This window comes from Camellia sinensis, chromosome 13, assembly GCF_055761805.1.
Source record: "Camellia sinensis isolate YWXY chromosome 13, ASM5576180v1, whole genome shotgun sequence".
Classification (NCBI taxonomy): Eukaryota; Viridiplantae; Streptophyta; class Magnoliopsida; order Ericales; family Theaceae; genus Camellia; species Camellia sinensis.
This window is the reverse complement of record NC_138973.1, coordinates 76,608,740-76,635,223: the sequence shown is the minus strand read 5'-3', so window position 1 is coordinate 76,635,223 and position 26,484 is coordinate 76,608,740. Positions and strand designations below refer to the sequence as shown.

Genomic DNA, 26,484 nt, shown 5'->3' with positions numbered 1-26,484 from the left:
ATTTATTATAAATTTTTTAATCAATCAATAAGAAATTTTTTACAACATAAACAAAATTACTTTCGAAAAATTATAATCTAACAACTAAAGAAGTTTACGTAAACTAACAAAGAGTCCAATAATTGAAAAGAAAGACTAGCCCGCTAACTAACCAACTTAAGAAGCCTATAAATAAATAAAAAAAGGAGAAATGATCAATACAATAAAGAGTTTCAGAATCGAAAAAAATTTATTAACCAAATTAATCCTTTAACCTTTTAAATAAAATTATATATAGATGACAAACTGAACTAATCCAATTGATTTTTAATGTAATGTTATCACATGGGAGAATCACTTTAGATGTAAGTCAATCTAGTGGACAGCACAGGAGGATTTAATTAGAGCAGCTATCGATAAAACGGTCAATTCTCTTGATAAATCTATATGTTATTATCTATAAGATTCAATTAAACAAAAGAACAGCATAAGGGCGTTTGTAGTCCAACGGTCAGGATAATTGCCTTCCAAGCAATAGACCCGGGTTCGACTCCCGGCAAACGCAATGATGTTGTTTTCTTTTTTCCATTTATGTAGTTTCTTAAGCTATATTAATTAGTTTAGTTATGATAATGAGGCACCATTTGGAAACGTTTTAATTATTTTATGAGATAAAATATATATATATATATATATATATATATGCTAGGGGTGAGCAGCGGATATATCGATCCGTCAAAACCGACCGAACCGAACCGATCCGCCACATTTTGGACGGATGCGTGATGACGAGCGGATGGTTGCGGATTGATTTTCTCAAATCCGCCAATTTGGCGGACGGATGGCGAATTTGAGATTTTTTGGCCGCAACCGAACCGCCAAACCGCCAAATCACGAGCACCCCTAGTAATTTATAAGATTTTGTATTTTCAATTTGTTTAAATATTATGTTTGTGTTTTCAATTGAAAAAGAGTTTAAATATTTAGTTGAAAAAAAATTTTCAACTAGAATATATTTTTTGAATTGAAAAAAATAAACGTATTATTCATATATATTTTTTAGTTTTTAAATGTAACTCTAAAAATAATAAATAGAAAATATGATATATGCTGGTTGGTTTTTGTTTTCAAAAACATATGTAGATGTAACAATACAGAGACATTCAATCTCTACTACTGCTCTGTTCATGGTTTTGGTGGAATGAATTGTTATTATATTTTAAGAATCACAGATTGTAATATTTTATGGGGATGAATCATGCTGTGATTGTAATATGTGGATGAAGCATGCAGTGATCGTGATATTCTAAAGTTTCAAACTTTTTTTCTTTGGATAAGGCATACAATGATTGTAATACTTTTTTAAGTCATTGACTGTAATACTTTCTTTTTCTTTTTTTTCTTTTTTTTTTTATTTGAGGAAGTGCACAAGTTGAATTATGTTGAAGATTTATAAAATTTTAAACCGCCAAACCGATTCGCATCCATCCGCTAAACCGCCAATCCGCTCAATCCACATCCGCCGGATTGGCGGACGGATGCGGATTGATTTTCTTCAATCCGCCAATCTAGCGGACGAATGACGGATTGGAGGTTCCGTGGCCGCAACCGACCCGCGCCCACCCCTAATATATGCAGTGCACCTAACTTCAACTTGATCATCGTTCTTGATGCGTAGACACTCTTTATTATGTTTTACTTGCATGACAGCTTATTGAAATTTTTTTGCTTATGGGTTTGGTTAGTGGGAAAAACTTTAGCTAAAGTGGATGGGGTTCTCCAATGAGAGCAAAAGAGGAAAGAATCTTTTGCTATCTTTGGGCGAGACTGTGTTATTGAAAATATGCCATTCTATTCGAACAAAAGTTAAAAATCCAAAATAGTTATAATGTTGTTATATGAAAATATTATATATAATCTTATTTTTTATTCCCTTTCTTACTCCAACATATAAGTGAGTGGGTTATATATGAATTTGTCTTTGAATGAAAAAAAAAGAAGAAAAGGATAAAAAATGGAATGATGTATAGCATTAATCCTATGACATGTTATATTAGTACAACTATTCATTTGGATTGAACTTTGCATTTTAATTAACATACAACTCAATATTAACCAAATTGTGGAAATCTCAACCTTTTGAGGAAGAAAACAAGTAACCCAGCTTCTATTAGATAAATGAATCATATGGCCATGGACAATGATCACTTTGCCCACTATCTTTTAAAAAGGATTGGCTTCCTTCCCGTCTATGATCGGATTGGAAGATACTGTTGGGTCTATGGGGGCTCACCACAATCCCGTTTCAATAATCGGAACAGTTTAATATGTAAAACTCGTTGAGTACTATATATTCGTAAAAAATCACATTGATCGGATATCGATAATTATGTGATCAAATTAGTTTTGTATAATAAAAAAAAATGAATGGTGAAAAAATAAACGGTTAACAGAAATCTGATCCGATGAGATAGCTATCAATATCTGGTCAACATGATTTTTTACATGCATATAGTACTCGACGATTTCTACACATTCAAAAGTTCGAATTATCGAAACGGAACCCGTAGTGAGCCTACACAGGTCTAACAATACCCTCTAATCCAATCACGAACTAAAGAAAAGTCCAGTCCCTTTTAGCCTCCGTTTGGCAAGTTGGTTTCTAGGCTTTTTTTGGCTATTTTAGCCACAAAAGACAAAATAGGCTATTTTAATTACAAAAAATAAAATATCACATCAAACCCATAATCATTACACTCTTCTCTCATAAAAAAAATCAAAAAAATCAAAAAATCATTCCCAGATCAAGCTTTTTAATCCAAGTTAAAATAGCCAAAAAAATCAAAAAATTAAAAAGCCAACCCACTTCCCCAACGAAACCTTAAAATTGGATGGTAAAAAGTGTCAAAAGTCATTGAAATAGTGAAAATGTGCTTGATTGATCCCCAAAGACACCACAAACAGACACAATTAAAGACGGGGGTATATTTATATGTAGTTGCAAATGGACCACTTACTTCCCAGTCCATCGTCTCTCACAATAATGAGTCGTTTTCAGGCATTTTTAATGTCTGAGAAGTTGCATGAAATGGATCTTTGTTCGCATATGTTCCAGGACCATTCCTTGCCCCCTTGGAGGGTACTAGTTGTATTATGCAACAAATCATAATTCATGTTCCAAAATAAAAATAAAAACCATTTAGAAGGATACCAAATAGTTGAGTAATGTTAGAAATACTATGGTTTACCAAAATTTCTACTACACTCAAAAAAAAAAAAAAAAAAAAAAAAAAACATAGAATCTAATTTGATAAAAATAAATATCAAAAAAATATTTTTGAATTCTTAAAAATGATTTTTGGCCTCTGAAAAGATAAAATTATGTAAAAATAATAAGTATTTTATTTATTTATTTTTATTACTTTCACCAAATTAATTTGGGACAATTGCCAAAAAAAAAAAAAAAAAGAGTATAAACTCAAAATAATTACAAAGAGATAGAAGTATAGCACTTAGGCCTCGTTTGAGAACAAGTTTTTTTTAGTAACTTTTTGACTTTTTAGCTAAAATATGATGTAAAAAAAATTAGTATGTTTGGGATGACTTTTTGATTTTTTACGAAAAGATATACAAAAAGTAGAGAGAGAGAAAAAAAAACTTTGACTTTTTGGTATAGATTGTTGGCTTTTTAATTTTTTTAGTAACTTTTTAACTTTTTTACTAAAATCATCACTTGCCAAACGCGACCTTAGTTGTGCAATTTAATGTATAAATTGATTATATTTTCATGACATTGCAATTATTTTATATTAATGCCACTCTTTTCCAATTGTCCCAATTAATATTTTATTTTAAAAAAATGAAATAAGTTTTTCAAAACCAAACCAAACATTTTGGCCTTATTTGGGAAGTTGACTATTTTAACAAGCTATTTTAATTTTTAGTTATTTTAATAGGCTAAAATATTTGTGTTTAGAAAGAAGATTGATTTTTTGTAGTTAGATGTAATATTTGTGAAAAAAAATGAAATAATTATAAATTTAATGTGATAGTTTATCTTATTAACTATTTTAACATTTTTTTTTTTTTTGTAAATTTTAACCAAAAAAACTAATTTTTAACTTCCCAAACACTAACTTATAAAAGCATCTCCAATGGTTGTTGCTATAATACCATTACTATTGCTATAATTTGGCAATGAATAGTGTTTGCCAAATTATAGCAATGGTACTCTAATGGTCACTTGCTATTTTGGCAATTCTCAACCAACTTTCCCTCCTAGTTTGTAGGTGTTGTTTGGATATAGATTTTTTTGTGATTTTATTTTTGTTTATTTTTGTCTTTTATGACTTTTTTTTAACTATTTGTAAAAAAAAATTATATATTTATATTATTCCCGACTAGACAAATATAAAAAATGAAAAAAATTTGAAAAATTAGGAAAAAAAATTAAATATAATTAAATTTGAAAAATTACTTGGTTTTTTACTGTTTCAATTCTATTTTTTTCAACTGAATTTGAAGCCACAAATATGTTCATATTTGCTGAAGTGGTATATTTGGCAGTTGCTATTTTACTTGCCAAATTTGAGAACAGTTATGGCATATGTCATCTTTGGCAAGTAAAATAATAAGCCATTGGAGACCATTTTTTTATCACTATTGCTAAATTATAGCTTTGACAAGTGTTTTGAGAGTTCCATTGGAGATGCTCTAAGTTACAGCAAAAAACTCCTAAACTTTATTTGTTGGTTAGTCATTTAACTAGCTCGCTCTTTCTCTTATCAAAACTTATTTTAGGAAGCGATTTTTTTAAAAAAACTTATTGACTTATTATATATATATATATATATATTGTATGGGGAGGAAATATCCGTCGCTCTCCGTACTCCTTGCGTCCAAGCTCCGTTTCTATTCGATTGATCTGCAAACACAACGGCAGTGAGCTACCCAGCGGTGTGTTGCCGGAAAATCCCTCCGACAGTCAAGTTAGCACACTCAGAGAGAGAGAGAGAGAGAGGGGAGCACTATGAATGTTAAGTTTCTCTCACCGATTGATTTTTTTTTTTCTAGCATGGAGGGCGCAGTCATGTTTTTATACTTTCTGCGCTCACCTCTGCATCCATTCGCTTATTGACACGTGGAGTTGCTCTCCTATCTGTCAGCGCAAATTCAGCTAAACACCACCTAATCAAACCGCCACTCGGCATTGGCGGGAACGGGCAGCCCGGCGGAGTCATCCCGGCCTCCTTCGACTGAGCTACTTAACGAGGCCAACAGTGCCACTCGCCGAGCTCCATCACAACCGAGCTTAGTAGCATTGCAGTACGGCCAAGCTCCAGACAGGTTAGACCGGTCCGAGGGAGACCTTTCCGCCGAGCTACATGCGGGAACAATAAGCCTGGGTTGACAGACGATTATCTCGGCCGAATGGGCCCTGGACCTCAACCAAGTAAACCACTCTAGATCAGCCAACGCTAGCTCCGCCCAAACACGCTCGAACCTCTTTTCTGCCCGGCCTCCACCACGGCCCAAAGCCAAATTATGAATCTCCCTCTCATATATATATCATGTAAATAAATTAATAAACTACTAAATTATTTTATTTATTTATTTTTTTTTTTTGCCTGCGCAAGTGCATTAAGACAACTCACAAAGTAATTGAACTTTACCATCTCATAAAAATAACGAAAATGACTGGTAGCTCAAAAAAAGTGGCCCGATTTTGGCTCAAATTCGAATTCGAAGACAGCGACAAAGGAGAAAGAGGGAGAGAAGAGAGGAAGAAGAGAGAAGAAGAAAAAGAGGAGGAGAGAGGGAGAAAGAGAGAGGAGGAGAGGAGATCGTCGCAGCACCACCGCCGTCGCTTCACCGCCGCCGATCATCGCAGCACTAGTGATCGTCGCAGCACCACCGCCGTCACCTCCGGCCCCGCCTCCACCTCCTCCTTTCTCCTCCTCCTCCTCCTCCTTCCTTCTCTTCTCCTTCTCTTCTTCTCCACCCTTCTTCTTCTTCTTCCTTTTGCAACAAAAACATAGGGAAAAAAAAAAAAAAAAAAGACACCAAAACAACGTCGTTTTAGTGTCGAGCCAAACTCTTTCAAACTACATAACGGGATCCTAAAAATAAATAAATAAATAATCTATACTCTCTCCTCTCTATTCCTCTCTATGCCAAAAAGTTAATCTGTAAAAAGTTTTTTATAATTTTTTTATATTTATATATCGTTACTGTTTTTTAAGGAGGCCCAACTTAGTTTCTACTTGGTCCTAGTGCCGTTAACTTGGAGTTTTTCTTTTTCCAAATATTTTAAAAAATCAAATTATTTATAAAAATAATACACTTTTTAAATTATTTAATAAATTAACTCACTTTTTCAAATCACATTTTTAAAATGCACTTTCATAATGGCATGGTCACCTAAGAGTGTTGATGTAGGTATGTTAAAATCACATTTTAAAAATACAAATTTATTTTGAAGTTGTATTTTCAAAACACAATTTCAACTTTAACATGAAATTGTATTTTCAAAATGTGATTTCAACATGGCTTGTGCAATTTGAAAATGATATTTCAATATGAAACTTCATTTTAAAGATATGATTTCAACGTAAAATAGGTATTGCATTTTAAAAAGGAGATTTCATTTAAATCGGATTTTAAATGAATTTTCAAGAAATGGTAATTTGGGAAACACGATTTTTTGGAATTACAATTTCAAAATACAAAACAAAAATGATTGGTTTAATTTCAAAATATGTTATTATTATTATTATTATTATTAAGAAATAAAAACTAATTTGACAAAAATAAACACTAAAAAATAATTTTTGAATTTTTAAAAATTATTTGCACTCTTAGAAAAGATAAAATCATGTGAAAGTAATGAGTGTTTTCATTTTTCATTTTTTTTGTTAAATTAGTTTCAAGGTTTATATTTAAATTTTCTTAGAAATCAAATTCTCAATACGAAACCAAATGGAGTTGGTATATAGAGTTGGTATGCAATTCAATGTTGCAAAATATTTAAGATAGTAAAATTTTATTTGGTACATAAGTATGATTTCATTAACATTTATACGATTTTATTAAATAGTTAAGATAACAAATTTTTTTATTTATTTTTAGCATACTAACACTATCATTGATAATAAAAAAAATACAAATAATTTTTTTATTTTTTTTTATTTTTATGTAATAAAATTGTATGAATTTAGATTGTGTGCAAATACAAGTTTGCTATATTAACTATTTTTCAACATAGAATTACATTTTGAAATTTTAATTTCATTATTTTGCTTTTCCAAATTGTTATTTGGTAAAATCCTGTTTCTTAAATTAGGATTTCTTGAAAATCAGTAAAATCTCATTTTCAAAATGTGATACACAATTTTTCATTTTTTAAATGACATACCCAATCTTATGTTGAAATCACGGCTCAAAATGTAAATGAATGTTGAAACATCATTTTTGCATTAATGTTGAAATTGTGAATGTTGAAACATCATTTTTGCATTAATGTTGAAATTGTGTTTTGAAACGCAATTTTATGGCAATGTTGAAATTATGTTTTGAAAATATAACTTTAAGGTAAACTTGTATTTCCAAATTACAATTTCAATATAGTCGCAACCTCATGTGACCATGTCACTATACAAGTGTATTTTGAAGATACGATTTTGTCATAAAATTACATTTCAAAGACACAATTTCAAAAAGTAAGTTAATTTTTGTTAAATAATTTGAAAATTGTGTTATTTGTGTAAATAATTTAATTTAATTTTTTAGAATATTATGAAAAAAAAAACTCCCGAAGATGGCATATATTTATTAAAAAAATAAAAAGAAATTTGTTTTAATTGTAATACTCACTCTGTCTCAAAATAATAGTCTTTTTGGGGAATTAAATTTTTTTTAGTCGTATAATTATTGCACTTTAAAAATAATAATTTTTCAAAATTACCCTTTTGATAGTATATTTTTTTGAAAATATCAATTGTTATAATTCTACTTTTTGTTTTGTTAATGAATTTTTTTTTTTAAAAAAAAAGACAAAATAAAAAATTTATATTATTTTAGTCCTTAATATTTAAAAAGAAATTAATATTTGAAACAATAAAAAATAAAATAGTTAATTATCTAAAAGTCCTACTTACAAATGTTATAGTAGCTCAGGTTCTATTTAAGATTTTTTAAACCAATAAGTCATATTTAGTAAAGTGAAAATATTATCAGTTTTTCTAATTTTTAAAACTAAGAATATTATTAATTTTGCATAGTAATATTACAAATAATTTTTTCAATAAATGATAAAAAAAACAGAATATGAGATTAAACTTTTTTATCTTTCTACTTATTAATTTGATTTAACTATTCAAGAAAATCGAGAACATTAATATTTTTTTCTGTTTTAAAACTAAGAACATTATTATTTTTTTATTTTTTATTTTTTTTTCAATTTTGCATATCAATATTTCATCATCATACTTCTTTATAGACACAAAATTTTTAATTTTGCACAAAAAAATAATTCAATTTTTTCAAAAAAAAAAAAACATTACATAATTTTTTTTAATTTTTTTCAATTTAAAAGTTGATATTTTAAAATTTGCTAATCAAAATAAATATCAAATCATCATATTCCTTTATAGACAATCATAAATGTTGAACAATAATTGTTTGAAGGGTAATTCTGAATATTAAAAATTTAATGGGATTTGAAAATCTAAAAAAAAATTAATTAAAATTTAATGTAGTACAAGTTTATAAATTAAGATTTGTATGTAAATATGTGTGCTGTTTTTTGACCACACTGCCAAACAGGTACTCAGCTGGAGAACACCGGCAGAATAGACTGCGCCCGAACGACCTGTTACAGAAAAATAAGACTTCGGCGGTGGTTCATCCACCCAGGGACATTCCGACGATCAAGTCAATACTCAATTATCTCTCAAAGATAGCAAAAAGTGTTTAACTCACTTAGCCAGAATACCAAAAGCATATCTTAAACCCACGAGGGTGCCTTATTTTTATAGCCAGCATTAACCTGATCCCCGTAGAAGCTTAGCTTCTCTTGGACTCTGGCCCAATGCTCATCCCAGACTCTTCAACAGATAAAGATAAATTTCCTAAGAGCTTTATCATTATCCAGATTGAGGTCCTCTCTCATTCTAGGACTCTTGACCCTTATCCGTTCATTTCGGATTCCGGTATCTCTGCAAATAACCTTGGTCTAGCCAAGATCACCTCGGTGTCATGACCAGGACACATGGCACCTCGGCTGGCACTTCGGTGCCACCTTGGCCACGTGTTGTCATTCCCAAAAAATATGCCCCACAATAAATATCCCAAAATAAAATAAGAAATTAATATTTTTAAGATGAAATGAGTCGAGTAGTATTTTGTTTTAATTGTGTAAAATAAATCAGTTATGCTACATAGCTCGAAATTTCGAGCTCGAATTTGGCTCGAAATCAAAATGACGTCGTTTCATCGTTTTGATTTTTTTTTTTTTTAATAATTGGCAAAATCAAAAAAAAAAAAGAACAAAGAAAAAGAAGAGAAGAGGAGAGTAGTAGAGAGAGAGAGAATCATCATTATCCACCACCCAACAAGCCATTTATTTTCAGATTTTCATCAACATCATCATCAACAACTATTCATCAACAACTATTCATCTTCAGATCTAGAAAAAAAAAAAAAAATCATCTTCATCGTCAACAAAAACATCTTCATCAACATGACTATCATCATCATCAACACATCATCATCAGCCAATAGTTTTATTTATTTATTTTTTCCCTTCATTTTCAGATCTAGATCCACTAAAAAATATATATATATATATATATATGAGGCTGCGATAATCGGAGGCAGAGGCAGCGACGATCGACCCTCTCTTTCTCTCCATTCCCTATTCCCCTCTTTTCTCTTTCTCTTCCTCTTCATCTTCCTCTTCCTCTTCTTCTTCTTCTCCCCTCTCTCTGTTCCAAAAGACATAAGGAGAAAAAAATTTTTTTTATCCAAAATGATGTCATCTTGGATAGTCGACGAATTCGGAGAAGAAATTTTCGAGTTATGAATGGTTATTCAAAATAAGGGGTTGTTTGGGATAATCTAAATAAGTGTACTTTTTGTCTTTTTACGAAAAGATATGCAGAAAAATGGATAGATGATGTGATGAAAAAAAAAATAAAAAGATAAAAAATATGTACTTATTTAGAATAGCCAAACTTGACCTAAATATATAAAATGTGGATATGCACGTGATCTAATTAAATAAATAATACTTTATTATACAAAATTAATTTCACAATTTAAGGGGTTGTTTGGAATGACCTAAATAAGTGTATTTTTTATCTTTTTACAAAAAAATATATAAAAAAATAAAAAAATAATGTGATAAAAAAACAAAAAGATGAATTATATTGGAATTGCCAAACTTTGTATAAGTGAGATGAGATCCCATCCCTCGACACGTCACGTTAAACATTTGTCATTATCCCAAAACCTCCTCTGCCGACCAGAATCACATAAAGCGCATCTCTCTCTCTCTCTCTCTCTCTCTCTATCCACTGACACTGTCCTCTCTCAGTCCCACCACACACACACATGGGTAACTGCAACATCCGACTCCGCCACCACGCCGCCGCCGCCCAACCACCACCAGAAAATCCGCCCCATCCACCTCCCACGACCACCACCCACCACCGCCAGATCTCCGGCACCGGCCGCATCCTCGGCCGCCCGATGGAAGATGTCCGCTCCACCTACGTCTTCGGACGCGAGCTCGGGCGCGGCCAGTTCGGCGTGACCTATCTCGTCACACACAAGACCACCGGAGACAAGTTCGCTTGCAAGTCAATCGCCACTCGCAAGCTCGTCAACAAGGACGACATCGAAGACGTTCGTCGCGAGGTCCAGATCATGTACCATCTCACTGGTCACCGCAACATTGTGGAGCTCAAAGGTGCGTATGAGGATCGTCACTCGGTTAATTTGATCATGGAGCTCTGTGCTGGTGGTGAGCTGTTTGATCGGATTCTTGCCAAGGGACATTACTCTGAGCGCGCTGCTGCGGAGATCTGTCGGCAGGTCGTGACTGTAGTGCATAATTGTCATTCAATGGGAGTGATGCATAGGGATTTGAAGCCTGAGAATTTCTTGTTCTTGAGTAGTGATGAAGATTCGCCTTTGAAAGCCACCGATTTTGGGCTCTCGGTGTTCTTCAAACCAGGTATACTTGTTCTGATCTCCTATTGATCTATCTTTATTTTTATTTATTTATTTTTGTGTCTTTGATCATCGGATTTTAAAATGAATGTTTTCGGATTTTGATTAAATTTGGGAGACTTGTCATTGCAGAATTTATAAGATGAAAATTGGAAAGTTTAATTACACTTTTCACCTTATACTTTGATCCAAATTTTATTTTAGTCCAAAATAGTTTTAAATTAAACAATTTGGTTTTGGTTCTACACTCTTAAGTCTCATTCCGTTTAAATTTCTGTTAATTTTAGCGACGTGTACACCTTAGCAAATTGATAGGTGTGTCAAAGTTGTTAATTTTAACTTCCAATTTGGTGGAATAACCAAATTGAAATTACGTGTACAAACCGAATTATTCGAATTAAAGTGAAATTTGGATAAAACTACAAGGGTCAAAAGTGTAATTAACCCAAATTGAAAATATTGGAGGCTTGGCATTGTAAAATCGAACAACTTTGCTAGAGACGCAAAACAAATTAGTTAAAATTCTACTAAATTGGTGGAATATGTGAGTAGTTGATAGAATTTTAAGTAGTTTATTTCATGTCTCTATATTTATTCGGAATTGAATTGCATATATTCATGTTATGTCCACGTTGTTGTTGTTTCGGTTGCCCCACATTTTAATGGTTTTATGGTGATCTGTATTCTTGCTAATTTGTTTCATTCATGTTAACTACATTGAGGACTAGAAATCTAAGAATTTTTCCTTCATTTACGAAAACGAAGACATTTAAAATGCAATGGAAATTATGTAGGATATTATCATACTTGGAAGGATAATGCTTTGTTTGGTTGGACAAAGGAGTGGAAGGAAAGGGAAAGGGAAAGGGAGAGGAGGGAGAGAGTTTTTCATTACAAGGAAAGAAAGGGGAACGAGGGAATGTAAAGAAGAGGGAAGTGTCTCCTTCTAGAGTTGCCATTTCATGTTTGCCAAAAATTTGACACAAAGGATGAGGAAAAGTCGGGAAGTATACATTTTTTTTCTCTCCAAACAATACGTTTGTGTTAAACAGATGAGGTGGAACTTATTTCCTTTTCTTACGACAAACTTCTTATATCTCCTATGTACAATGCCTCTTGATAACTGTCCATTTTCTTATCTTAGGATAATTTTTTCATTCCTTACCTTCCTTTCCTTTCAACTTTAATCCTGCCTACCAATTAGGGAGAAAATTTATTCCGTTTTGACTATAAATCGCAACAAATTTCCGTATTTGGAGGAGCAATGCCACATTGAAATGGTAAGTTTATAATGTAAAACCTGATAATGTATTGGTGCTAACCGAACTCATAAAATGTGTGATTGATCATTGATACCATTCCTTCAAAATTTATGATTGATAATTGATAAGATCAAACTGAGTACCACATGGGTATGGTTGCCGTGAATGCATTTACCTATTTCGATAATTTGGTTGTTTATGAAAATAAGATGGCACCTTTTCTAGAATAAAAGTCATCTTGGTCTTAACCTTAAATAAATTAATAAAGGCTCTCTCAACTAAGCAGCAAGAATTTCAATTACTATTCTTTTGCCTACGGGTAACTTCCTCCTCAATCTTTCCTTCATTATTTACATTGGAAGTAATCACTCTTTCCCACTCTTCATTCAATTTTATTTCTAATTTTATTAAATTTGCTCTGTGCATATTTGGTTTTAGTTTGCTTAATGTGAAGCTTTTAGATCATAGTGAATCTCTTCTTGAAATTTAGTGCCATCATTTAAAATTACATCATTAACAATCAAGACCGCCACAATTGTGAATTTGGGGAAGTGTGGGTCGGAATTGGGAAATGTGTTGGTATAATGGAGGATAGAACACATAGTGTCAAGTGATAAAGAAGTTACGAATGATTTTTCAATTGAATGGGATGGGTATGGGATGGGGTTGAACTACGAGATGGTACAGTTGATGGAGGTCAACGATTCAACCTTCCCTGCCCCCACAATCATCATCGAGAAAGAAAGAAAAAATAGACTACCAATCATGAATTGGTCAGACAGGAGCCCTTCTTAATAGAGTAAAAGCTTATCATGGTCAAATAAAAGGGGAAGGTCTTCAAAGCTACTGGACATGTGAATTGGACATATATCAAATCAAAAGTTTTCTCCCTCTAATATTACCAAGTTATTCATTTGTCATGGTTTGGAGGAATATTAAAACAAGTTGCAATGGTGATTCAAATGCAGCTTGAAGACTGATTCAACCTGGTATTCTTGGTATTCTGTTTGCAATTTAGGGTTGGTTTGGGGTGTACTAAAAAAGTGCACTTTTTGTCTTTTTACGAAAAGATGTGCAGAAAAGTAGAGAGGTGATATGATGAAAAAAAGATAAAAAGATAAAAAGATGGATTATATAGTAGATGACAAACAAGGCTTTAATGTTTGAATTTCCCCATGAAATTATTCTATGACCTCTCCCAAACTGTCACCTCCACATTCATCAACCATTCATTTCACCTAATTTTGAGGCTCAATGATAATGTTTTAAAATTATACGGTTTCCTTTTGGGTGCAGGAGATGTATTTAGAGACCTTGTTGGCAGTTCATATTATGTAGCTCCTGAAGTGTTGCGTCGAGATTATGGAGCTGAAGCTGATATTTGGAGTGCTGGGGTGATATTATACGTATTACTTAGTGGAGTCCCACCTTTTTGGGGAGGTATGGACTTTGTTTTTAACGAGTGATCATATATGAGGCATAACAATTGTGATATTCTCACTTTTTCACTTTACTTTCCCATGCAGATAATGAGAAAGGTGTTTTTGATGCTGTTCTACGTGGACACATTGATTTTTCGTCTGATCCTTGGCCGTCCATATCCAATAGTGCCAAAGACCTTGTTAAGAAGATGCTTCGGGCTGATCCAAAAGAAAGGCTTTCCGCGACTGAAGTATTAAGTAAGTTTAAACTCTGGAAAATTTGTTGAGAGGGCAAGAATAAACTAGCCTCTAGGTGTCTATGGAATTAAAAGAGAGAGAGAGAGAGAGAGAGAGAGAGAGTGCAAAAATTGGACTCTTTGTTGACAATTCAGGCCTTAGAGATACAATTGGACTCTTTGTTGACAAGTCAGGCCTCAGAGATACACTTAATTAGTTTGGATCTGCAAGTCACACACTCCCCATATTAAGGCCTAGTTTGGGAAGACTAAATAAGTGTACTTTTTGACTTTTTATGAAATATGGGTTGGGTTTGGGTTTGGGTTGGGTTTGAAGTGATATGTTAGAGAGGTGATGTGACTTAAATAAGATGATGTGACTTAAATAGGATAGTGACTTTTTGACTTTTTGTCTTTTTTCAATCTTCCCAAACTAGGCCTAAAATTGCTTGGCCCTTTTCTATTTTGCTGGTTTACATCAATGAAAATACCATGGGCAAAGCATTAGAACATTGGTTCTTGTGACCACAAAATCCATTGTAGCAGTGGTAAATGCGCTGGCATGGCATCTATGGGATGGGCAAGGTCAAAAAGGTAAAAATTTGTTCTGTCGAAAGAAGATAGAGAACTGAAGGTGATGATTTGTTGAGAAGGTCAGTACATGTCAAAGAACTTGCTGTGTATGTCAACCTGTCGTTTGTGTAGGACCAAAAATAATCATTTTGCCACATCTTTACCCAAAACAAGAACCCTCCCATTCTTGAATTATATGTCAATACAAACTTAGAGTGAGAGATATGACGGAAAGATTGCAAACAAACCATGGAATTTGATATCCTTGTTCTTATCCATTTGCTTCTGTTGAATTCACAAGGCACCTCCGCATTGTACTAGGATATTATTTTCTCTTTTATATGCTATTTGATTTATGAATACTTGTTTTAGTCTTTCCAAGTTTAGTATAAAATATAAATTGTACAACTCTAAAGTTGTGATAATCCATTTATTTTTCATAATCTTATGCAATTTGAAGGTTAAAAAAAAAATAAATAAATAAAATAAAATAAATCAATTGAAGAAATATATAAGAAGTTTTCGAGGTATTAATTGACCCAAGTTACCTAGCCATTGGATGTATAATATTTTTCTTTCATAAGTTGAAAAATATATTGTTTCATTGGCTTGGTGAAGAAAATTCAATGCAAATATTTGCTGCACCCTAAAAACAATTCATGAGAAGTTTTAGAAATTGGGTGCTTACTAATTATGATTATATTATTCGGTCCATTTTGGTCAGCAACTAAGGGGTGAGGGGAAGTATGTATATTTTCTTTTCTCAACCACCAGAAGTATGTGTATATACATTATTTTGAGGCACCTGTGTTCCTTGACATTTTCATTTTGTATACCAGACTGTCAAGAAATACATTGCTTAATATTCCATGTGCAATCTAGTTGGATGTGTTTGCAACTTTCTAACGTTCTAGAGAATGAACCTCAACCAATTGAATGACATGCAGATCATCCATGGATGAGAGAAGATGGGGAAGCATCTGATAAGCCTCTTGATATTGCTGTCTTAACTAGAATGAAGCAATTCCGTGCAATGAACAAACTCAAAAAAGTAGCTCTGAAGGTGGGACTGAGAGTATCTTATTGTTCTCATTGTTGTTCTTTCTGATATTTTTGAAATATTTATTTCATTTTATGCTTGGTTTATTATGGATTCTAGTTAGGGTTTCTTCCTTGTGCTTCAGGTAATTGCAGAAAATCTTTCTGAAGAAGAAATTGTTGGCTTGAAGGAAATGTTCAAATCCATGGACACGGATAACAGTGGAACAATTACTTTTGAAGAACTGAAAGCTGGTCTTCCAAAACTGGGTACCAAGCTATCAGAGTCAGAAGTGATGCAGTTGATGGAATCGGTATTTCCAATTTTTCTTGTTATCTTTCAAATCCATGGACCTCATGGTGCATTTGGATATTTACCCCATTTCCTATATGGGATATCATGATGGGTTCATAAATTTTAAGCCTTGTCATAAATATTTAGGTTACAGTGTATAATATTTAGTAGTTGGAGCACCCAATCGGATGAGACATGGCTAAAGGCACTCAAGGCTCTAGAACCTGCTGATTTAGATGTATACACTGCGAGTTTATACACATGAATTATATGAAAGCAGTGATATTACAAGTTTTGGTTTGTGTAAAAAAAGAAACAGTGTACTCCACCAGTCATCTCAACCACTTTTAGGGTCTGCTTTCCGAGTTCTTCATAGCCGTTTAACTCTCTAGGTCTAGATCTTGATACCTTGCATGTTATTGTGTCTTTTGCTTACAGCCTCAGTTGACCTTCCTTTGGTCTGGCTTCTTCTTCTAACACCTTTAACTTAACCCAAATTTCTTCTCCAATGGTGCGCCACTACATGATTAAACCATCTCAATTAACATTCTGTCATCTTTCTTCAAATGGTGCCACCTCTTCTTGATTGGTTAGCGTTTGACAATTAGTTAGTCACTGGGTCCTTTCTCTTCACTTCATCCATCATTGAAGCATGTGCTTGGTTGGTGGAGTCTGATCTTCAAAACGATCTGGTTGCTTCTTTTTCTTTTCTGTTTTATTTTTTGTTGTCCTTTGTTCCTGTGTCCTTGTCGTACCATCTCTTTTCTTTGTTTCTTGCTTCCCTTGACTCTTGATCTTTGTTAGGCAAAAATAAATAAATAGGTAAAATAAATCATGAAGGGCTGATTGCACTGGATATTATATTAATTTTAGCTGATTTATCCTTCACAGTTGCTTCTAGATAAATTAGATTTCATGTGCAGAAATTCTCATTTTTCATGAGCTATTCCAAAGTTTAACTAAACTACTTAGTTTGTTCCAGGCTGACGTGGATGGAAATGGAACAATTGATTACATTGAGTTTATAACAGCTACGATGCACATGAATAGAATGGAAAGAGAAGACCACTTGTACACTGCCTTTGAATATTTTGACAAGGACAAAAGCGGGTAATCTCCCCTGTATAATCTGTTGTTCACTTACTGTATATTATGTTATGCCATCATTACGTTTCATTCCTTATTTTGATGTAAACATACTCATCGGAGTGATTCTCTCATATTTTGTACCTTCTTGTTCTTGCCTCTTGATTTAGGTACATCACAATGGAAGAATTGGAGCATGCCCTAAAGAAGTATAATATGGGTGATGAGAAGACGATAAAGGATATTATTACAGAAGTTGACACGGACCATGTATGTTTCTCTCTCCTTTATTAGGAATAATGTAATATGCTTGTCAACTGTTTTTATTTTTTCAAGTTGGAAAAACAAAGGGTTGCTTCATTTCCATGTTTCTTGACATCCTCCAACTCCAATGCACTGTTTTCTGATTTTGTATCTTAAGGTGTCCGAAACTCAAGTTGCATTTGGCACTTCATGAATGATGTATCCCACAATTCTTTTGCAGGATGGAAGAATTAACTACGATGAGTTTGTTGCCATGATGAGAAAAGGCAATCCAGAGTTGGTCACAAACAGACTTCGCAGATGAGATCGATACAAACGTTATTCACATCTTATTCCATCTTCCCGAGTTCATTTGTTGGTTTAACCACATCATTTTGCAGCGGAGATCGCAATCTAACCTCATTTGAACCTGGAATCAAGAGAGTTCTTGCTTTGTGTACTGGTTTTTTGTTTGTCTACACCTAGCTTTACATGCAGAAATGAGCTAGATTGGCATCCCTTTGCCGAACAAGTATATCTAGCCATCTCTCTTTCTTAGCCAATATGTTATGCAACTGGAAAACCCGAAAGTAATTATCATATACAATTTTCAATGTCATTTTGCTTGCGAATTGTAACCAATCCATTTCATGTATGATCCTCCCGTACCACCATAGTCAAGCTTTGTTATAGGTTTTTTTGAGAAAAGAGCTTTGTTATAGTTATTGCAGTTATAGCATCTTGTCATGTTTCAAAAAATTGCCAATTGAAATCTGTTTTTGCCAAAAATGTTGCTTGTGATGTTAAAAAAGATGAGAATGTTATATGGGCACTGTAAATTGTTAGTTAGAAAATTAGATGCACATCATTCTCTGTGAACCTGATGTACCTGAATGTTATCTGACCCATTTTCTATATTGACCCTCTTGTCCCCCGAGCCCGAGGCAAGAAAATTTTTATTGGTTATTTTTCGAAGTAAGGGACTCTGTAAAAAGAAGGTAAATCATAAGGGGATTGTTCATTCATCTGCTAAGTGAGTGAATAAATAAAATCGAACTTGTATGAATCTAGGCCTAATAAACTAGGCTAAATGGGTGGTCAAAAATCATAATCATTAATGTTGTGTTTGGTTGGGGGATTTGGAGAAGGATTTGGAAAGGGAAATGAAAAAGGTAGGTGAAATGTGAATATATCATGCCTATATTTCACATAGTTTCACACACTTTTTCCCTTTCTCTTGTCAAATCCTTTCCCAAATCTCCTAACCAAACACACCATAACTATTGATTGAAGCAGCTTGAGAATGGAGAGAGTTGAGTTTAATTCTATGCAAGTAGAGCTTAATTGCAGCTTCCAATTTGATTGCGTTACACTGTTTTAATGATTTAAAACAATTTATCTACAAAATAGGTGATGGATTAATAGGCCTCAGTACCAAATTTTGTCAAGAAGCACAACACAAAGACATGTAACAGAACAGTTTTAGACAGCAAGTAATGTTTTCTAATGCTGTGTTTGGTTGGGGATTTGAGGAGGGATTTAAAAAAGAAAATAGAAAAGATAGGTAAAATGTGAATAAAACATACTTAAATTTTACTTAGTTTCACACACTTTTTCTCTTTCTCTTTCCAAATCCCACCGCATAAAAAGTAAGTTCAGAAAACATTGACAGTACACAAAACCACCGTGAGACAATACTTGCAAGCATTGATTCACACGTTTATCAATGGCAGGGAACGGTATAGCAACCATACATTACAACACCACTGAAGCCAACAAATAACCCAATAAACAAACAGGCCCTTAGACGCCGCTTCCACCTTCTGACCGAGTCCGTTTTAGGTCTAACAACCTCGCTTACTTGCCTACGTAAAGAAGCTCCAACCCGAGGTTGATTCAATGGAGTTCCTGGCAAAACTTGACTGACTTGATCCCTATTCATCCCATACAATCTCATGATGGAAAGGTCTGCCACGGCTTGATCGAGTTCTTCTCTGGACTTGAGAATTTTAGACATGTTATCGAACACGGCAAACAGGTTCAGGGTAGTTGCCAGGAGGGAGAGAGAGAAGGGAATCCACCAGTTGTGACATTTGAGAGATGAGGTGGCAACTGAGGCGGAGGAAGTTGATGATGAGGATGAGAGGACAAGGAGGATGACACCTTGGAACACAAAATACAAGTTGATGACTTGGATGGACTTTGTTTCAAGGTTTCGGATTCTTTGTTCTTGTTTCTTGTTCATTTCATCCAGTTTTTCAATCTCCCTCTGGATTAGAACCTCCGCAACATGATTCTCTGGAGGTTGATTCATGAATTCTCTCTCTCTCTCTCTCAACAGAACAGGGACTGGAAAAATTAAGGTAGAATGATAAGAGAGGGGGATCTTGTATTTTTTTTTTTTTTTTTTTTGTTAATTACACTAATAGTGCTTATAGTTTGAAACTTGTGTCACTTTGGTCCCTGACTTTTAAATTGTGACACATTTGACCCTGAATTTTGAATCTTGTTCTAAATAAGGACAATTGAAAATATCATCAGATTTTTTAAGGGTAAAATTGTCAATTTGATAAAATATAAACTAATTTGACAAAAATAAATATCAAAAAAATATTTTTAATTTTTTAAAAATTATTTTTATCCACTAATGATAAAATTACGTAAAATTAATAAAAATTACATGATTAATTTTGCATGATCATCATTCAAACGCATAATAAAAATTAATTTAGTAAAAAAATAAATAAATGTCTAAAAGATTTATTAATTTTACATAATTTTATTTTTAGTAGGTAGAAATAATTTTTAAAAATTGAAAAATATTTGTTTTGACATTTATTTTTGTCAAATTAGTTTATATTTTATCAAATTAACAATTTTACCCTTGAAAAATCTAATGATATTTTCAATTGTCCTTATTTAGAACAAGATTCAAAATTCAGGGTCAAATATGTCACAATTGAAAAGTCAGGGACTAAAGTGATACAAAGCCTAAACTATAGGGACTATTGGTCTAATTTACTTTTTTTTTTTTTTTTTTTTTTTTTTTCTTTCTTTCATTTGGTTTTGACTTTGAGATAAAAATGTGGGGCTGGATTACCATTTGACTTCCTTAGAATGTGACACGGACTTGATGCCAAAGGGAAACTGGAAAGGGGAATTCCCACATAAATCACAAACGTAGGCTCCTCCTCTTTGAACCGCTAGATGTCAATCTTATTTAATGCAATTTTTTTTTTTTTTTTTTTTTTTTCAATTTTGTTTCACAAACGTGTACTCGAACTATGCGTAGATGTGTATGTGTTCACATGGCCAAGCATAATCTTGATCATCTTTAACGCTTGGCCTTTATTGATTGGCAATTGCCATTTCTCAAACAATCATTTATTGAAAGGTAAAGTACATTAATCTTTATTGTGATTTGAAAAAAAATATAATAAATTTTACAAATTTAAATAATTCATATAATACATTTAAACTTTATTAGTTGAATAATGTTATATGTATCAATTAATGTACTAATTAATATACTAACAGATGATGTAACATAAGTTTAGAAGTTTTGGATATTTGTAATTTTTATAACATGTAAGATCTGTAATAATGGCATAACACTAGTTGGTATACTAGTATGTACATTATTTGGTACACGTATTACCACCGTTATTAGTCATATGCATTAAAAAATAATGTTATCATATCTTTTACATTGAAATATTGAATAGATAAATTGTTTGGAGGGATAGGGACATGGGATAGGAATCCATGTTCGATGGATGAAATAGTCCATTATTTTGCGCAAAAATTTTGCACTAGACTACTAATTTATCCGGACTATTAATTCCAAATATATTGGATTGCTGTATCTCAGGTGGTGTAAGACGCAAAACTTGGAATAACCCATCACATGAGATTATATAGTAAAATTACATTTCTACTATTTTTGCTTGTTTTGAAATTTTATTTTATTTTTTTCAATTTTTATTTGTCATTCGCTTTTTTTATTTTATATTTACATCAATGTTCTGTGGCCATCTTTGTTTAGTGCTTTGTTGTATGTTGTTGCTTGCTATGCTCAGTGCTCTTCGTTTAGTGCTCTGTATGGATTTCGTTTAGTGCTCTATATGTTTTTTTATACTATTCATTCGTGTATATATATATATATTTACTTCTGCTTTGAAACTAAAAAAGTTTCATATTTGATTTATTCATGGTATTAATTATACTTAGTAACGTAAAATAAAATTTAAAAATCTCAACTAAAAATTAAAATAAATTTATGAAATTTTTATCGATATTCTATTTATTTAATTTTTTAAAAAAATTCTAGTAAAAAAATTAAATTAAAAAAATTATATGAAATTTAGGGGAATTGACCAATAAATCTTGTTTTGTAAACTTGTAATCTATAAGGTCTTAAATGTTTTTTGGGTGATTGAGTGGTTCCTTAAATTATTTGTTGACTGTTTTGCCATTGTTAGTACAATTGTCGGATAGATTGTGTGGTAATGTATGGGGAAGGTGATAGAGTGTTTGTATGCCACGTTGTTCGAAAAGCGCACTAGTAGCTTTTTAAAGTTTGGTTTTTTTTAACACACGCAGTGTGGGACGTAAATTCCTTATTAATTATTTTTTGGCGTGTAACGTGAAGACACGTAGTAATTCAATCAAATTGGGTCCGCCATGTTGGAGTGTCACATGTCACGTTTAGGAAAAGTACACTAAGGAGTTTTTAATTTTTTTCAGAGTGTCACAACATACCCGCCACGTTGTCACATTTGAAGAAAGTATACTAAGGAGTTTTTATTTTTTTTGAAGTGTCACATCATGCCTGCTACGTTGTCACATTTGAAAAAAGTGCACTGAGGAGTTTTAATTTTTTTGGAGTGTTTCATCGTTGGAGTGTCACATTAATACCAGTAGTATTGGAGTATCACACCATACTTGTCACACATTCCAAAAATAAAAAATAAAAAACTTCCCCAATTAACTAGTGAAGGTATATTTGTCTAACCAATACCCATCCACATTTGAAAAAAGACTTACTGGTCACACACTATACCTAATAAGGACTCCTCAATCAACCATTTACAACGTTGGACCAAATGATACAAAAGTTCATAAAATAAGACTTTCCAATAAATTTTCCTAAAATGGTTATAACCCAGATTTAATATTTCTATTATTTAGTAAACAATTCAAAATGGTAAAATAGTCTTTTAAGTATTTATCTTTCTCCATAATATCCCAAATAAACATAAGATTTAATAGAATTGTCTAATTCAAACATTTAATTCCATGACTAAACAAACATATGATACACAATCTTTCCAATCAAATAGTTCAGGGACAATGTATCACAAGATTAACAGTCCGATGGATTACAATATCCTCTTATCCAGTCTATATGAACACAAATATGACCTTAGTACCCCTGTAGTTTCATAAAAATTTCACTTTGGTCTTTTTCATTTTTAATTGTAATAGTCGGGGTTGTTTAGGGTGTCCTAAATAAATACACTTTTTGTCTTTTTGGACTAAAAAGTTGAGGGAAAAAATATGGATGTTTGGGTTAACTTTTTGACTTTTTTATGAAAAAATGTGTATTAAAAAATTGTATAAAGAAGTGTGTAGGGGAAGATAGTGTAGTACACCGTACGGATTGGCGGTGCAGGCGGCTGGGTGAAAACATGGAAAAGATTGCCTTCTTTTCGGGTTTTGATTGGACGGTATTGTTCGGCCAGTGGGGGCCCACCACGGGTCCCGTTTTTCTAATCGGAACAGTTCAATGTGTAGAACTCGTCGAGTACTATATGCTTGTAAAAAATCACATTAATTGGATATTGATAGCTATTTGATCGTGTCAGTTTTTTTTGTCAACTGTTAACTATAACACCATTCAATTTTTATACAAAACTAATTTGATTATGTAGTTAGCGATATCTGATAGACGTGATTTTTTACAAGCATATAGTACTAGACGAGTTCTACATATTGAATGGTTCAGATTATCAAAACGGAACTCATGGTGGGCCCCCACGACCCAACTTTACCGTCCAACTTAGTAAATGTACACAGCCAATTTTTTTTTTTCCCTTTTCATTGAAGCTGGCCTGACGTCAGTACATTGATAGGTCAAAAAGTTGATTTGTATTTAATATTTGTATATTAATTTTTTAATATTTTTTTTTGGTAAATAGTAATAATTTTTTAACTTTTTGATAATTTTTTGACTTTTTAACTTTTTTTGCATTTGTCAAACCAGCCCTTAATCTAACTCTTTTGTTTGTCTACCATTAAGGGTTGGTTTGGGAAGTGGGTTGATTTTTTGACTTTTTGACTTTTTTGACTATTTTAGCCTGGGCTAAAAATTTTGGTTTGGAAAGGGCTTTTTGATTTTTTGACTTTTTTTGTGAGAGAATAGTGTAATGATTATGGGTTGGATGTGATGTTTTGTTTGTTGTGACTAAAATAGCCTATTTTGTCTTTTATGACTAAAATAGCCAAAAAAGCCCACAACCTATCTTCCCAAACGGAGCCTAAATAAGGCTAATGAAAATTGAAGGTGGAGAGTCTGAAATAGGGATGGCAATTTGAAACCGGCCCGACGGGGACCCGACCCTCCGACCTCGATCATAATGGTTTTTCCCCGAAAAATATCCCCGTGGGGACGGGGATGGTATTTGAAATTAAATCCCCGATTAGTTTCGGGCCGGGGACGGGGATAGCTTTCACAGACCTGGACCCGGCCCGTCCCCGGTTTTCTTCCCAAAATGAAATTACTATAATACCCCTGTGTATATATTACTATAATCTCGTCCCCTTCCTCAAACAATCACACAAACACAGCTTAATTCGCGTGAGAGAGAGAGAGAGAGAAGAAAGTCACAGCTTCCTCATCGCCGCCGTCCTCCGCCGATCTGATAGCATCGCTTCTCCACCGCCCTCCTCAACTCTCTCACTCGTATCTTCTCTCTCGACTCTCTCACTGTCTTCACTCTCTCGTTCTCACCTCTCACTCTCTCTCAACTCTCTCGTTCGTCTCTTTCTCTCTCTCAGCTCTCTCACAGTCATGGGGACATCACCGCCACCATCGCTGGCCCCGCCACAGCCACCGTCACCGTCGATCTCGCCAACACCGTCGATCTGTTAGATTTGTCCCCTCTCTCTCTCTCTGATCTGATGTTGTTGTTGTTGATCTGTACTCAGATTTGTGTTGTTCAGAATAATTTTTTTTAATTTGTTTAATTATCTGTATTGTTCAAAATTGATCTGTATTGTTCACAAAATTGATCTGTACTCAGATCTGGTTTGTTGATTTGTGATATTATATTGATTAGTCAGTGTTTTGTTGAACAAAATTCAAAAAAAAAAAAAAAGCCCGGGGATATTTCGGGGTCGGGGACGGGAGGGTGATGGGCTCCCCCGCCGGGGATCGGGGGCGGGGGCGGGGATTTTGTAATCTTCAGGGATCGGGGACGGGGAGGGTGGTCCCCGGCCCCGCCCCGGCCCGTTGCCATTCCTAGTCTGAAATGAAATTTTGGTGATAAGCGTAAGTAATGAACTAAAATGTTAATAAAAGAATAAAGGTGTTAATAAGACAATAAAAATGCCATTTGTGCTTTAAATGATAAGTTTCACCAACTTTGTGAATGCTAGATGGATGGAAGGGTGAGATTATAATTTATTTGAGTTACAGTATAGAGATTAATTATTACAATTAAAAATGAATAAATTAAAATGGAATGGTAATAAAAATATGTGAGTACGAAATGAAATTAAGGGATTATTTGGGGTGTTTTAAATAAGTGTGTTTTTTGTCTTTTTGAACTAAAAAATTGAAGAAGAAAATATGGATGTTTGAGTTAACTTTTTGACTTTTTATGGAAAAATGTGTAATAAAAAATTGTAAAAATTGATTTGTAGGAAAAAATTAGGATTAAGAATTGTGCAGCCGTAATTGTTGACTTTTGGTGAATAGTGTTAACTTTTAATTTTTTGAGTAATTTTTTGACTTTTTAATTTTTTTGCAATATGCCAAACTTGACCTAAGCCAATAAATAGATAGAGCCAATTTTGTTGAGTGGCTGTTTGGGGTTTGAATATTTTATGACTTCATGACTTTTGCAAAAGTTAAAATATAAATATAAATAAATAAAAATAAAATAAAATAAAATTAATGTACTTGGAAAGTTATTAAAAAAATCTATTTTTTTATGAGTAAAAGTCTCTATAAGACATTTATTTTTTTAACTAATGACAAATAATTAAGTGATTTTTAGTTTTTTTTTTAATTTTTTAAGCTAAAATTAACATTTTTAGGCCCTATTTGTTTTAGGGGATATGGGTTGTTATTGGATTAATAAGGAGGTGAGCACCACTAATATCATGTTTGTTTACAGAAATGGTCATGGGGTTAATTGTCCCATAACATTAGAAATACTCTCTATTGAGAGGGAGAAATGGTCATGGGATTAACTATCCCATGAGATTAGAAATACTCTCTAGTGAAGTGTAGGGATGGCAACAGATCGGGACAGGGTCGGGGATCACACTCCTCGTCCCCGATACGAAAATTCCCCCGTCCTCGGCCCCAATCCCTAACGGAGAACTTATCACCATCCTCGTCCCCGCTTCCTAATGGGGCTCGGGTTTTCCCGACCTCGCAAATTCCCCAGCCCAAGAAAAAAAATCAGCTCCAATTGCAGATCTAATAACACAATCACAACCAATTCAAATATATAGATATATATACACACATGTAAAATCATAATCAAAATCAGAAGCTGCAAAACACATACAAATATATAGACATATATATATATATATACACACAAATGGACACATACACAAAAGTAGAATCAGAATCAAAAACTGAAGTTGTAAAACACACACAAATATATAGATATATATACACAGATGTACACACATACACACAAAGAGAGAGAGATAGAGAGAGAAAGAGAGAAACTAGATCTGGAGTAAATCTTCAGCGGCGAAGATCTAGAGAGGCACGATGGCCAGGTGTAGCACAGTGGTAGTGACAGCGGAGGAGGCAACGGTTTCGGAGGATGCAATGACTTCGGATGCGGAAGAGAGAAAGTGAGAGAGAATAGAGA

The 26,484-nt window shown here is 33.2% G+C and overlaps 1 protein-coding gene and 1 non-coding gene across 2 annotated transcripts; both read left to right on the top strand.

The window, feature by feature from the left end:
* The first annotated feature begins 472 nt into the window (after positions 1-472).
* On the top strand, positions 473-544 carry TRNAG-UCC (transfer RNA glycine (anticodon UCC)). Its single transcript has one exon. It is a non-coding gene; the product is annotated as a tRNA-Gly (tRNA).
* A 9,908-nt stretch (positions 545-10,452) lies between these two features.
* On the top strand, positions 10,453-18,154 carry LOC114268802 (calcium-dependent protein kinase 1). The gene is made up of 8 exons (XM_028210038.2): positions 10,453-11,215; positions 13,770-13,913; positions 14,000-14,152; positions 15,651-15,766; positions 15,888-16,055; positions 17,019-17,146; positions 17,293-17,392; positions 17,607-18,154. Exons 1-8 carry the CDS (start codon positions 10,591-10,593, stop codon positions 17,688-17,690), a joined length of 1,518 nt encoding a protein of 505 aa, XP_028065839.2. The 5' UTR covers positions 10,453-10,590; the 3' UTR covers positions 17,691-18,154.
* Positions 18,155-26,484: the final 8,330 nt, after the last annotated feature.

What these genes read in the sequence shown, in the direction of transcription:
- LOC114268802 (XM_028210038.2), top strand. Translation starts at nt 10,591, where the DNA reads ATGGGTAACTGCAACATCCGACTCCGCCACCACGCCGCCGCCGCCCAA. An exon ending in AGTCCCACCTTTTTGGGGAG is followed by an intron (nt 13,914 to 13,999) that starts GTATGGACTTTG and finishes TTTCCCATGCAG; the next exon opens with ATAATGAGAAAGGTGTTTTT. An exon ending in TTCCGCGACTGAAGTATTAA is followed by an intron (nt 14,153 to 15,650) that starts GTAAGTTTAAAC and finishes AATGACATGCAG; the next exon opens with ATCATCCATGGATGAGAGAA.